The following is a 14,661-nucleotide window of genomic DNA, read 5'->3' as shown; positions in this document are numbered from 1 at the left end:
CATCTAAAAAGTATGTAATTTATACAGCAGCTTTAAAAACTCTAATTAGTGTCTTCTAAGTACAAATGGTCTTGTTTGAATTTTGTCCCAAAGAAGAGGTAGAAGAATGCAAAAAATGTTAATGAATATTCACATGCTTTTGAAGCGAACCTCCTTCATGCATGAACATTTTGAGGAACCAGTTTTTCTTAGAAGAAGAGTGCTACTTCACAGAAAGTGTGCAGGTGTAATAATGCATTTAATTAAAAATGTATTAAATGAAACCTGTGTTACTAAACTAATAGGCCTTTCCATGGGAAACCATAAAGTTCTTTGGGAAATTTGCCATGTTTTATCAAAGGTTTCAATAAGTTCTATCAAAGCAGATTCCTTTACTCAGGTTAGAAGAGCTTACAAAATGCCTGACCTCTAAAATCACTGTCCTGTGCCTCACTATCTGCAATGAATTTGTCTCAGGGACATTCTATTTAACCTTTTTATTTGTTACAAATCTGCAGTTGCAAATTCACATCAAAGACAACTTTTTTGCTCCATAAATTAATCCAATTTTTCAATGTTGAACATTTCATTCCCCACAGTAACTTGATTGGTAGGTGGCTTACCTGAAAAAGTGACCCTGAAAGGATTTTAGGAGACAAAATAGAAATCTGGGCACCTGAGTGCAATGTGCACATGGTCTGTTGTATTCTGTGGTGTATTGCAGCACCTCCTGCTTTTCCACTGACATTCTACTACAGGAAGTGATGCCTCCTTTGAAGGACTCACTGTGCATGTAACAGAATTTAGGTTTCTTCAAGGCTGGCAGAAGGAGTTGAATTTTGAGTACTTATGTATATATTAGAATGAAAAAAAATTATTCAAAGAAATGGAATTTTACAGTTGAAATGCACACTTTCTAGTGTCTCTGTAAATGGAGAAGTCTGAGATCCTTATTCAGGATCAGAACCCTCCAGATCACTGCCCGTGCTGAGATAAATGAGGTCAGAAAACTTCTACATGAAGAGAATGGGAAAAATAGAAAAGATGATGGGATTTTATATATTGTCCCATGTTGATGTTTAATGCATAAAAAATAGCAAACCAAGAAGAGTGTTAATGTTTAAAACAGATTTAGAATTATTGTACTGGAGTGCCTACTTAAGATTTGTGAGGTGTACATAGCATAATTTGCAACCAAGTAACCTTGAAAAAACCAAATTCACTTTTGTTAGTACTATTAACTAAGTCATTAAACATATTCACATGCCTGCTCATAAATTGTATTCATTGTTTTCAAGATTTAAGACTTCTGTGTCCTGCTAAATTTCCCTGATGTATTTAAAGCACAAACAAAGGTTGGGGTTGGTTTTTGTTTGTTACTTGTCTCATCTTGTGAATTCTCCTCACTCCTGCATTCATTGAGTTGTTGGGTGAATAGCTCATTAATGTGATTTCTATCTGTGTACAAAGGCACAGGGCAGAAGCACTGTTATGTAACAGCTTGAAAAGACACCTATAAATAACCTCCTTTAATAACCATAAATTTACATTAGAAAGGTAGATAAACTCTGAAGTGAAAACTGTTTATTTTTATCTGATGCTGCTATTTCATAATCTCAATGTTATCAGACTCATCCTGCATAAATTAGTGAGGTCTTGGGGTTTTATACCATCTGGGAAAGTCTTGCATATCGAATGGATTTATTGGAAAGGAACAGGGATCTAAAGAGCTGCATTTCTCTGTGGGGACTCAGTTGTACCTGGTACACATTGGAAAACTCTCAGCAGCATCCCTGGCAGATGAGGCTGTGCAAAGAAAGGCAGGCTTGGCTCTTATTTTACCCATTTTCTAAACACAAGTGCTCTTGTCTCAATAACCTGAACTAACTCAACCTTGATCAATTTTAAATATTCCTTCCTTGACATCAGTAACTGCTTGCCTTAATTTTGGACAGTTTCTGAATTTATGCCTTCCTTTGGCCTAACACCTTGGAAGGAAGGAAAATTCTGGCAGGATAACCAAAATGTTCAGTTTTATATTGCTGTCAGTCTTATCCCTGTAGAAAGCAGCAGTAAGGCTGAGAGGATGTTCTCATAAAACCTTCCATATGAAGGTGTATGAAGATACAAAAGTCTAATACAGTAAATTGAACATGATTACTGGTGGAGACAGCTACAAAGAAACACCTGGAAAAGGACACTTTGTGTACTCTCTAAGTCTCCAATACCCATTACAGGTAATGCAGGGTCCTGCCTCCTCTTACAGCTCAATTTCTGCAGGCAGCAGGAGCAGCTGAGCCGAGACCTGGATCCACACTGGGCTGGATGGGGCTTGGGGCAGCCTGGGATAGAGGGAGGTGTCCCAGCCCATGGCGGGGTGGGATGGGATGGGCTTGAAGGTCCCTCCCAATCCAAACCATTTGGGGATTCCCTGAGTCTTCTGCTAGCGCTAAGGGGCACCAGCTGAAGTGCTGTTCCTCTGGTGTTGGTTTTTAGGTACCTTTTAATATATTGGATGCTTTACTTACTACTTTGACTGAAGTTCCTTTGGTGGAGATACTTTTCAAGGCTCTGCAGCTATGGGGGTGGAACCAGGAAGCGACTTAAGCAGAAAAAAGCCCAGCAGTGACAGCCATTGAGCTGGTCAGTCGGGAAATACTTGGAACTCAGTGATGGGTAAGGCAGACAAGGAGAGCAGCAGCCTGCCAGGGAGGAAGGAAGCTGACCATCCTTCGCCGTGATTTTTGCAGGATACTGTTCAGCTCTGCAGTGTAAACCCAGACAGCATCAATCAAAAAAAGAGGCCCATCACTGTTATTCTGCTCTAAAGTTACTATTCCCAGAACATCTTCTTTGTCAAGTCTATTGACCTGCCCTTTTCATCTCCTCCTCAGCATGGTGTAGGCAACTCCCCATTCTCTTCCCAACCAGAGCTGCATCCCTACAGGAACAGGCATTTCATTAAATGTATTACTAGTGCTTGTCAGTCATTCTTCAGCCTTTAAATCAAATATGATTTTATTTAAGAGGTTCAGGATCGTGATAATGGAGAATGTTTTTCATCATTCTGCTGGGTGAGCCCTGATTCTTTCAGCTTAATGAAACTGCTCTTATAAGTAAATTGTACCTAATGCATTCAGCTGCTGAAGCTTCACAGAGCAGGCCCTACACTGTGAACACACAAGTACAGACATACCTGCAGGAGTTAGGATTGGAGCTGGTTTGAGTCAGCCTCACCCAGTACACTTTAAAATAACCCTGCACACCTCATTGCCTTACCATTTTGCTGAAGTTTCACCTTCTAAGTTGCATTTATTCAGAGTTGGTTTTGTTGTTTGGGTTTAGGTTCTCTTGGGGGGGTTCTTTTGTTTTGAAGATGAGTGTTTAAAATATTTTAAATTACTCAGATATTTAAAAATATGAAATGCCTGAAAATTAAGCCAGGTGTTTCTTGTCCAGATGGTGCTTTATCACTGTGCCATTCAGATACTTCCTTTTCTTGAACAAGGATTTAAAAGTGTTTCACTGCCAACAGATCACCTAATAATATATTGATACACATTTTTTCTAGCTTTATGAAAAATATATTTTCCTCAGAAATTGATAGATTTAAAAGATTTGATCAGAGTACAGTCTCTCTGGTTCCTTGGCAGTGTTTTCAGATCATCAGACCAACCAATCAAGTATGTAAAATCTTCCAGTAATTCTCTCCCTTTTAGTTTCATATTCCAGTAGAAACATGGTCAGCACCTGGTGCTTTGTTATTTATTGCATGTATTTTGATTGCCTCTAAAATATCTAAATTCTTCCACAAGAGGCTCAGCTTCTTCAGGAACAACCATTTATTGTTTGCCTATCTCCCTCCTTCAGCAGCTCATTAAAACACTCCCTCTTATCGCTCTGTAATCGCATTCTTTGTGGCCAAGACATTTCCATTTGTGTTCTTTATCAGACTTACTCGGGTGTACATTGGTATGTCTGTAAAATTACCTCAGATTCCTGGCGTGTGTATCCTGTTCCCAGTCTGCAGCACACCAGGTAACCCTGAGAGGAGGTGTTTGTCCTGGCAGGAGGGATGTGCTGACTCCTGTGCGTCCCACAGCAGCGTGGAAAGGGAAAGCAGAGCAGTGCACCAACGCTGCTAAGTCAGTCCCTGGTGTTTTAGTGACTCCTGCCCCTGAGGCAGGGACTCCTCACAGAGTAGACACTGCACTAGCTGCCTCCCAGCTCACCCTCCTCTGGCCAAAAGAAATGCTAACACAGTGCTGCAATGCATGACTTCCAATTCAAGTGAGCACAAAATTCACTTGGTAATTTTACCATATAATGGAAACTGCAGATTTGCTCATCAATGTCTCCGGCCTTACTCGGCTCTTAAAATTGCTTGGTATGCTCTGAAAGATGTGTTGGATGTTTACTTGCAGTACTTCACTGTCATGATTCATCAATAAGCTTTAAGGTCCTAACTGCACCTTGCTGGTCCTTATGAAAATAACTCTAAGAAGTATTTGTTACTGGAAAATTATTGTTCTTACATTGAACACTCATCACCACCACTGCTGATGAGAGAAAGGAAATAAGTTCTGAGACTGCACACCCTGCTTTTTAAGCTAGGAAGTACTGGGATACAGACATTTCCTCACCTCATTCACAACACAGGATGCAAGGTACTCACTATCTACCTCTTATTTACTCAGTTGTAATTGTACTAACTGTAAACACATTGTACTGTTTAGTCATGGGCGATTTTATCACATTCCTCCCTAATATCCCAGTCTTTACTGAACTTATCTTCCTAACATGCCTACAAAGAAAGGTTCCAACTTCATTGAGAGAAAAAGTAAAGAAAATAAATAACCCTCAGTATGTTAGCTGGGGAGCAATTTAAAGTGCAAGGGCTTGATTTGCCGACACCTTTAACATCGCACATCTTCTAGGCCCAGCTCCTATTGACTTAAATTGCAGCTGCAAAGTTCAGCTCTTCTCTAAATCAGACCACACAATATCATGATGTGCAATCAGAAAATGAGTAATACACACACAGAAGCTGCAGGGAGAAGTGAACCGTCCAGGAGTACACATTCCTCTGGGATAGAAAGTGGAACAGCATTGCTGAGGTACTGATAAATAAAACACAAGCTGAATAAATAGTGCAAAAAGTGCTCATATGTAAAGAGAACATCCTGAAAAGTTTACTTGCTTAGAATAAATGAGAACTGGTTAACTTCGGTAATACCACCTAAATTAGAGCTGGGTAAACTCTTAGCTGGTGTCTCTGGGCAGCAGGCTGATCTTCTGGGCAGGATTTCATGATCTTTACTCCAAGAAGCTTACGCTCTTCCTGAAATCCATTTTCCTGATGCATACATGTACCATCCCTCTCTCATAGGTAAGGACAGGCAGATCCTCCACACGTGGAGCATCTCTCATACAAGGAAAGGCTGGGACAATTGGGTTTGTTTAGCCTGGAGAAGCTTTGGGGTGACTTAACTGTGGCCTTCCAGTACCTTAAGGGACTGACAAAAAAGATAGAGGGAGGCTATTTGCAAGGGCCTGGAGTGACAGGAAAAGGGTGAATGCCTTCAAACTGAAAGAGAGATGTTTTGAACTTAGATGTTAAGAAGAAATTCCTTCCTGTGAGGGTGGGCAGGCCCTGGCACAGGGTGCCCCAGAGCAGCTGAGGCTGCCCCTGGATGCCTGGCAATGCCCAAGGCCAGGATGGACACTTGGAGCAACCTGGGACAGTGGGAGGTGTTCCTGCCCATGGCAGGGGTGGGAGTTGGTGATTTAAGGTCCCTTCCAACCCAAACCATTCTGAGATGCTACGACAAGGAATGAACTGTAGCTTAGCATAGCTGTTAGCACCAGTGTGCCTGGGGAGCATGAACGGGACCAGGGAGGCCAATGGCACCTGGCTTGCTCCAGCACTGGTGTGGCAGCAGGACCAGGGCCGCGACCGTCCCCCTGCGCTGGGCTCGGGTGAAGCCACGCTTCGAATCCTGCATTCAGCTTTGGTACCCCACGACATAACAGACATTGAGGTGCTGGAGCCTGTCCGGGGAAGGGTCTGGAGCACGACTCCTACGAGATGCTTGGGGTTAGGCCCGGAGGAAAGGAGGTTTTTCAAACCACCAGCGCCTCGCTGTTGGCGCCGCTGGAGTTCCCCCGAGGGAGGGCGGTGCGGCCCCGGGGGGCGGAGGGCGGGGGGAGGCCCTGCCCCCGGGCCGCCCTGCCCTGCCCTGCCCGGCCCGGCCCGGCCCGGCCCCGCCGCGCCGCTCCCGCCGCACTTTCGCGCCCCGCACGGTCCCGCCGGCGCGCAGCATGGCTCCCCCCGCGCCCGGGGCGCTGCCTCTGCTCCTCCTGCTGCACCTCGCCGCCTCCTCCAAGCTCAACACCCCCAAGGTGCTGCTCCCTTTCACCCGCGGCACCCGCGTCAACTTCACGCTAGAGGCCAGCGAGGGTTGCTACCGATGGTGAGTGCAGGTGCCGCCGCCCTTTGTCCGCTTCTCCCCCCGCCGGCACCTGCGGCGGCTCCTCCGCCCGCGGCGGGGCCTGACGGCTCCCGGGGCAGCCGGGCCCTCTCTCACCGCTTTTACCTCGCTGCGGGTGGGTTTGGGCGGCCCAGCAGTGCGGGAGCAGACATGGAGATAATCCCTGAGGGGAAAGGTTGTTTATTTTGTGCAGTGGGGGTTAAACCCGCTGGAGGGGGGCAGTGTCTGCAGGCTGGGCCCTGAGCAGAAGGTCCCTGCTTGTAAAGGAAGCTTCCCGCCATGGCTCCGTGCCTGACATGTGCCTCACACCCCGTGTGCACCCACACACACACCCCACACGTGTCCACCTGCTTCTCCTTGTACCCCACACCCCCCAAACACTCCAGCTGCTTCTCCACATACCGTGCCCACTCTGCTTCCACACTCCCCATGTGCTCACCCTGCTGCTCTGCACTCCTGCAGTGCCACTCCACACACACACACACACGGCCACAGTGCCACCCCACACACACATGGCTACAGTGCTACTCCACACACACACATGGCTACAGTGCTACTCCACACACACACACGGCCTCAGTGCCACTACACACACACACATGGCCACAGTGCCACCCCCCACACACATGGCTACAGTGTCACCCCACACACACATGGCCTCAGTGCCACCCCACACACACAGACACACACGGCCACAGTGCCATCCTGCCCACATGGCCACAGTCCCACGTGTGCGGGGACAGCACCCAGAACTCTGCCTCTGGTGTGGAAATGCCCTTTCTTTTGCTGTAGTCGGTAATGAAGGTCCTGGCAGCCTTGAGCTCAGGGTGTGCACATAAATGAGTCGTAGCTAAGTCGGGAGCCTCTCAGTGCTGCTCTAAGTGTGGGTAACAGCACCCTAAAGACTTCACCTGGGACAGTGAAGTCGAGTTTTCAAAGTGAAAGCTTTTCCGGTTTTCTCAGTGTTGAGCACGTGGGATGTACTCCAGGAACTTCTGGCTGGGATCCCCCTTCCTGCCTCGCACAGGGGGCAGGACTGGGCAGGGTTGAGCACAGAGGCTGAAGGCAAGTCCCTCAGCATGTGCAAATTTAGAAAGCTCACAGTAGTCTTCATGTTAAACGAATGTTGCCAACTCCTTGTCCTTTCTGTCGAGCTCCAGAATAGCAACTTAATCAGTAATGAGCAGGAGGTACCCACCTGAAAAAGAAGCAGCAGTCGAGGTATGTTTAGGATGATACTTCCATGTGTGCCAGATGGATGCGTGTAGCAGTTTTCAGTTTTGTGTTTGGCAATTGCTGAAATGCATCTTAAAGGGCTGTATTTTTATTCTCTTCATTTCTTTGCTTGGTTGTTGTATACTTCTTGTCTCTGGGCTGGGTACAAACCTTTGGTCTGTTACAATTTATATATTTGAGGGTGCTTATGCCGAAGAGCAGTAATTAATTCTATCCAGAAGTCAACAAAATGAAAGTTACTAGATGAGCTGCCTGTGGTCATGTAATTTAATTTTTAATGGACTGCTTTAGTGAAAATCTCACAACTGTGGGTTTTTTCTCTTACTCGAATTTTTGAAGGTTGTTGAGCCTTAAAAGGGTTTGGTTTGTGAGGTAAAGTACATTGTATAAAGCTAAACCCCAAAACTCATCAAAGCACTAGTAAAATCTGGAAGTACAGATGCCCTTTCCTGTTTGCCAGTGAGCTGTGAGGTAATGCTGGGTTGGCTGCAGCCATTCCCGCAGATGCCAGGTGCTATCCTGCTGTCAGAAGCATGGAGATCTTTGCTAATCTCACTGAAGTCTGGAGATGAAAAGATGTAAGATTGTTCTCCAGAGAAATGCCAGATTTGACTCACATTCGTATCTCTAATGGAGGTGATTTTTGTGCACTTCAGAGCATGTGCTATTGGTGCTGTTTGCAGCAATGACTCATATCCCTCATGCAGACAAACCTCAACATCCTTTTCCATCCTCTCCCTCTGCCCTTCAGAGAAGAATTTTGGTTGAGAATTAAGGAAATTACACCTGGTTCACCTTGTGTGTGCTGTTATTTTCTGTGGCTTGTAAATGGGCATTTATTCACTTCTGCTTTGCAAGGCCTGGCAGGATGTGGGTTGTGAAACTCGAGGTGTGCTCAGCAAACCCTCTGGAGGAAGCAGGAGCTGTGTTTGTGTGCCTGAGCAGAGGCTGCAGTTGCATCTGGGGCTCTCTCCCTCTGCATCCTTGTCCCACAGGCCTGGAACTGGGGGGGTTAGGAAGAAATGTGTCTGGAGGAGCAGCAGCACAGCCCCTTGCTGGCAGGGTTCCTGTGCTTCCTGTCTCAAGGAGCTGCTACTGGACAGGGGCTGTTGAACTGAGCAATTTAAGAAGTACCAAATGCAATGGCTTGGGAAGGAGTGACTCTTCCTCACATTTGAGAAATGATGGGTGTGTTTGTGTGCATGAAAGCAAGGATTTGAATGGAAGTGGTCAGATTCAGACCCTCTGTGTCTGGAGGGGGGACTGGGGGTTTGTAATATGGGAGATTGTGGGGTTAGAGGTGGCCTATGAGGGCTGTTCTGGTTGTTCAGCAGCATCTGATAGCAAGTGACACCTTTTGAAGGTCTGCATTACTCATCTCAAGCGTTCAGAATTCAAAGGCAAGTGTCCAATTTCCTGAAAGATCAGTCTACAGCATGCTGTGACCTTTTTTTTCCCCAGTTTCCCTTTCAGCCTTCAAGTTTACCTCTGAAAGTAGGATATTTTCAAAGTGATTGTAGTGGTGTCTGAGAATTCCACTGATTGAGAGGGAAAAGGTCAAATTCTATCATCATCCCAGCAGACTGGGAGGAGTGGTAAAGTTACAAGCATGGCTCTAAAGTATTTTCTGATTTTCAAGATGCTCATGCCTTCTGGAGTTTGGGTTGCCTTTATGTTAAAATTATTTTTTGGGAAAAGCTTTGTTTTCAAAGCACACGGTATTTCCATCTGTAAATATTGTACATGGTCTTATTTTCAGGCATAAAATACAGTCTGTGCAGATATATTTAGCATTTATATTGCATCTGTATTTGTCTTTTAACTACCTTAATCCATAAATTACGCCTGAAATTCAGAAGCAGAATTTTCTCCTTGAAACCTGTCAAACCATAATAACATTGTCAGGAGGAGGAGGGGAACACATCCACAAAAAAACCATTTCCCCCCGAGATACTCTCCATGGCTGGGTGTTTGTAGCAGAAATTATCTGCAGTGTACAAATATGTTTACATATTTCATTGTTCCATGGAGTGTAGAATTGAGATACATGGTGAGGGCTGGTGGAGTTGAAGAGGAGTTTATTGCCACCTTAATGAAAGGTTTGTGTGTGCTCCTGAAGCCCTCACTGAGGGGTTTGTGTTGAGGTAATTGCCATGGGAGAGGAGCTGGTGGCACAGTGGTGAAGGGAGAGATGCTGTGGCCGAGTGGTGTTGGAGCTGTGGGATGCACAGGTATCCCAGAGAGCCCAAACCCACTGCACAGTGTGCTGCTGCAGTAGTTGGCTGGCAAAGCTCATTTTCTAGCTCCTTAACTTGTCATGTTTTTGTTGTAAATTGATCTTACTGTCCACGTGCTGGCTTGTGTGCTTTTAAAGCCCTGTATCAGTAATGTTGTTCACTGAGATCTGTTGCTTTGCTCTAAGACCAGTAGTCTCATCCCTGGCTATCTGGGAGTTGTGTTGTTTCCTGGATCACCTGTTTTACCACGGGTCTAAAAAAACCTGACCGACTCTCACTGAAAAATGCTTTGTGTTAACAGTAATCAACTGAGATACTGTTAACTTCCATACTGTGAAGTGACATCTTAAGTGTTTGTTATTTCTCACCTGCTCTGCATTTCCCTCTTGTAAGGCCTTGCAGGATGTTCTCCCTCTCCCTGTGGCTGTGCTTTCCCAGCAGGGCTTCAGGCTCTTGGAAGTGCCAGCAGGAGCTCAGAGTTGGTTTGAGGTGTGCTCGGTGGTAAAGTGAGAGGGGCTGTGCTGCTGTGGCTCAGGTGTGTGTGTTACCTGAGAGTGTTGGCTCAGAACCAGAGCAGGGGGTGTGAGTCTGTAGTAGAAGTGTTCTGACAGAGCCCAGGAGGGACAAGAAATAATGTTGTTTTCCCTTAGCTGATGTGTGAATATCAGTGCAAATTTACTGTTGGAAAAAGCTTTTTCTCAGACTGAGCATCACCTGTCTGTTAAGGCAAACAGAAGGATTAGGGACTTACTCATTTTGGCCAACATTTCATTGCTGAACACCCATGAAATAAATGGTTTAGACTTCTGGTCATTTTTTAGTCCCAAGAGTGACTATATAATGTCCCTGGTGTATTGGTCAGTCCAATCTTCCCAAACTCTTGGAAACTTTTATTACCCAGTTTCCCTCTGACTGCATACTGGCCCAAATGCCTGATAAAATTCTAAATGATCAGATCAACTGACAGTCGTGGTGCAGCTCCACAGAGGTGGATTTTTGCTGACTCAGTCAGCTGAGTTTGGTCTGAAGAGCTGGCACAACAGTATAAAACACTGGGGCCTTGAGAATCAACAGAGACTTGCCAGGGAGAGAAACAGGAATAGGTGCCTGATCTTTGAACCAGCTGATAAATAAATGAGGTATAATCTGCTGAGGTATTGACATGTGGTGTTACAGACCAGTCAATGAAGAACACAGGCATGGGCTTGGGTAGATGTGTGGATACAATCTTGGCTCTGTGTCTGGGGCCCTGGAGGGGGATGGAAATGGTGAACGAAGCAGAAATTGGCACGAGGACTGGCAGCCTCTTTGCCGGTGCCATTCATTCCTCAGCAAGTAGGATTTTACTCTGAGGGAAATACAAATTGGGGACTTTTGTGAGCTTTTTTTCCCTTCCCTCCTCACTCTTCTTTCAAGTGCTTCCTCCCTGCCTTGCTGTTTCTTACAGGCGCTGGCATGGGATCCAGAGCAAGTGCCAGAAATGCTTCCCATTGCTGGCTTCTCAGGATCTAATTTTGCCTTCTGACAAGCCCAGCTCTCAATGTCACACACTGACACGCTGCTGAAGAGCTGCTGTAGTTGGCAGGGGATATAAATTGCATTTTTTGTCACTTAAAGCTGAAGTTTCTTTTTCTTGCACATCTAGGACCCAGTAGTGATCCCAGTGTAGTGCTGCTGTAATCCCCAGCCTGGCTGATTAATGCCTTTGCCTCTCTGTGCTTGGCCCTGCATCCAGGTAGCTGTAAACAGAACGTGCTTCTGATATTGCTGAATGATAGAGGGATCATCAGATACTTCCTATGTCCTGCTGGAGAAAATATTACTTGTGCAGATTGTTTTTAAATATGAATCAATACGAAACCAAGCTTCAGAAAGGCCCACTTGAGTAAAATTTGTATTAGAAAAAAGACATTCAGCTAATATTCTGCCTCTTAAACTACTGCTAGAAGCCAAATAGTGTCTAATCTGTTTCTCTACTGCAGTGACTGGCTTTTAGCTGTAAAAGCTTGAAAGTTCCTTTAAAACTGGGGAGTGCATGTATGTTTACAGTTAAAATTTAATTTTTGTTGATCTTTGTTCCTCCCTTTTTCTAGTCTGAAAAGTATCCTGTAATTAGATTCCGTTTTACAACACTGCTGTTAGTGCAAACTGCAGTGGTTTTGTATTACAATTCATAGCCAGATATTAAAAGAACAAATACAAACCACAGTGAAACCCCTGTTGTATTGTAAACACAATCAATACCAGACTGCAAGAATGCACAATCCTCAAATTAATAACAAAAAATCTAATGGTAGAAAGTATTAAGCAGTGTAAAGAGCTAAATAAAAGTCAATTTCCTACATATAATACTTAATTAAAAATACCTGCATGCAGACTAAGTCAAATGCACATGCTCAGCTTCAAAAGCCAACCAGGCAAGTACAGGAAAAGCCTTACTGCTTGTGAATGCTAATATTGTTTAAAGAAACTTGTCAGTGTTGGAAAACTCTTTCATGGTTGCCTGAGAACAACAGAACAGGAAAATAACTAATTGCTCACTTTTAAACTCTAAAATGTATTTTAATTTTTTAGAATAAAGCTGTGTGCTACTAATACAGAAAATCGTGCTATTTTAGGAACAGTGTAAAACCTACTATAAAAAATATGTACATATTTGAGTCCATTGTTTAGGTATATAGACTAGATATAAACAAACAATTTTCAGGTTTAAGCTTTTAATTGGTGTTTAAATTGCCCATTGCATACTGCTGTGGGCTGTTTTTTCCTTGATCAGATAAAGTACTTTGAAATTCTGGGTCAGCAGTTGGTATTGTCGTTTCAAAATCCTCTAAAACTACTCCTTATGCAAGCAAAATACTGTTGGGAGCTTAAGAGTTGAAACAGGATTTGCAGTTTTATTGCAGTGACTACAGCAGAGGTCCGTGCTCACCTGGGCTGCAGCTGTTAACTCTCAGATAATTGAGTGTGGTGTGATGTGTTGTTTTCAATAGATAGGATTTTAGTTAAGGAGAAATTCAGTTTTTTGCTGGTGTGGATTTGTTGGTTGTGCTGGCAAGAGAAGGAGGTGAAATCTATATGTGGGGATTTGGGCATACATGACATTGCTGTTTGTTTGGAGCTCCCATCCTGCTCCTTGCTGGTTAGAGAATTTTCCCCACACATCCCAGGCAGGCATTTTTGTACATCTTCTAGAAAAAAACTCCAAACCCATCCAGCTTCCCCATCTTTACTGGAGGGATCCAGTGCCCACTTTAGATTGCATTTACCAGATAGCGTTTTCATCAGAGCTGCTGTCATCATCCTGAGAAGCAATTCCCGAGCAGCTTTGTCACCCATCAGTGCTTGCTTTCATTGTTTTAATCCTTCAAAGGGCCCCTTGTGAGCGGATCCCGGGCACACAGCAGGGGCTGTTCCCTCCCTGCCCGGGCACAGGGCTGAAGGTCCAGAGGGATTTGCAAGGGCTTTGGCTGCTGGAACTTTTCACTGCAGTTACCCCTCAGATGTGTATTGCTGCCTGCTCAGATTTTCTTTCAAGAGGCTTGGCTTTTAATAACTCTCCAACTCTTGTTGTTGTTTTATCTTGACGGTTTTGGCACACTGGAAGGGAGAGCTGGGCTCTACTGAGTAATGCCCTGGCCTGCTCCATGGGCTTAGGGGAAGGTTGGTTGATTCTGTCCTTGGTGGAGAGAATGCTGAGCTTGCCTGCCCTGCCTCTGGCCTGGGCTTTCCCTGTGCTCAGCTGCCTGTGCTTGCCGTGGCGGGGGTCCTCGAGGAGCTGCTGCCATCCAGCTCTTCCCAAAGGCGTCTGCTGAGCACGCAGCGCGTCCAGGTGAATTGCTGGGGCGGGCGGAGGGCAGAGCCGTGCTGGAGTGCTGACAGTCCCCCCCCGCAGGTCCTCCACGCGGCCGGAGGTGGCGAGCATCGAGCCGCTGGGGCCGGCCGGCGTCCGCTGCTCGCAGAGAGCGCTGGTCCAGGCGCGCTCCTCGCAGCCCACGCGCCTCACCACCATCATCTCTGCCGAGGACACACGTGAGTCTGAGCAACCGCTGCCTCTCGGGCATCCCGCCGTCCGCAGGGAACAAAGCTGAGATCTAGGGGTGCACAGGCACGTTTCAGTTCCTATGCACAGTCATTTTTGACTTCCCGTGGGCGTGGGTTTTAACTTCTGCTTGCCTCAGAGAAGTGGTAATGATTTTAATGATGCACCCAGGAAAAAGGTAATTCTTAAAACCCCTGACCCCCCAAAATCCACAAATCGAGGGGGTGACAAATATAAAAAAGTTTTTAATAAAAATGACTAACACAAATTTCGATACTTCACGTTTGAAAAAGGTGGAAGTTGCTTTTGTGTCTGTCATGCAATATACCTGGTTAGCTTTTATAGTGAGAGAGAGGCACAACCAGATGGCCAGTTCAATGCTGTGCAGTCACTAACTGAAGGAGTCTGTGGGTGTTTATTGGCTGTGGGTAAGAGGCCTTTAATTTCTGTGGGACATGAGAGCACTGTAGCAAGTCTGCATAAGCACTCCCAGACAACTCCCACTGTACCTGTCAGTGTAGATGGAAATCAGAGTTTCTGCAGTCCAGTGAGGAAGGGAACTGTTTCTCTTGCTTTCTGAGCCACCGTTTGACCACGAGTTTCTTCATGGAGGTCATGACCAAGTTTCAGTTCCTTCAGTGTCAGTGTCTTGTGTCACTGGCTAAATTTGAGGTGC

General features: G+C 45.4%; 1 protein-coding gene across 1 annotated transcript in view; it reads left to right on the top strand.

Annotated features, from left to right (window-relative positions):
• Positions 1 to 6,300: 6,300 nt before the first annotated feature.
• The window catches only part of NUP210 (nucleoporin 210), a 48,789-nt gene continuing 40,428 nt past the window's right edge, over positions 6,301 to 14,661 (top strand). The window contains exons 1-2 of the mRNA XM_036391280.1: positions 6,301 to 6,452; positions 13,839 to 13,975. Of these exons, the coding sequence (XP_036247173.1) occupies positions 6,301 to 6,452; positions 13,839 to 13,975 (289 nt within the window). The remainder of the gene's footprint in view (positions 6,453 to 13,838; positions 13,976 to 14,661) is intronic.

This window comes from Molothrus ater, chromosome 11 (genome assembly GCF_012460135.2).
Source record: "Molothrus ater isolate BHLD 08-10-18 breed brown headed cowbird chromosome 11, BPBGC_Mater_1.1, whole genome shotgun sequence".
Lineage (NCBI taxonomy): Eukaryota > Metazoa > Chordata > Aves > Passeriformes > Icteridae > Molothrus > Molothrus ater.
Note: the sequence above shows the minus strand (reverse complement) of the source record. Positions and strands in the feature narration are given on the sequence as shown.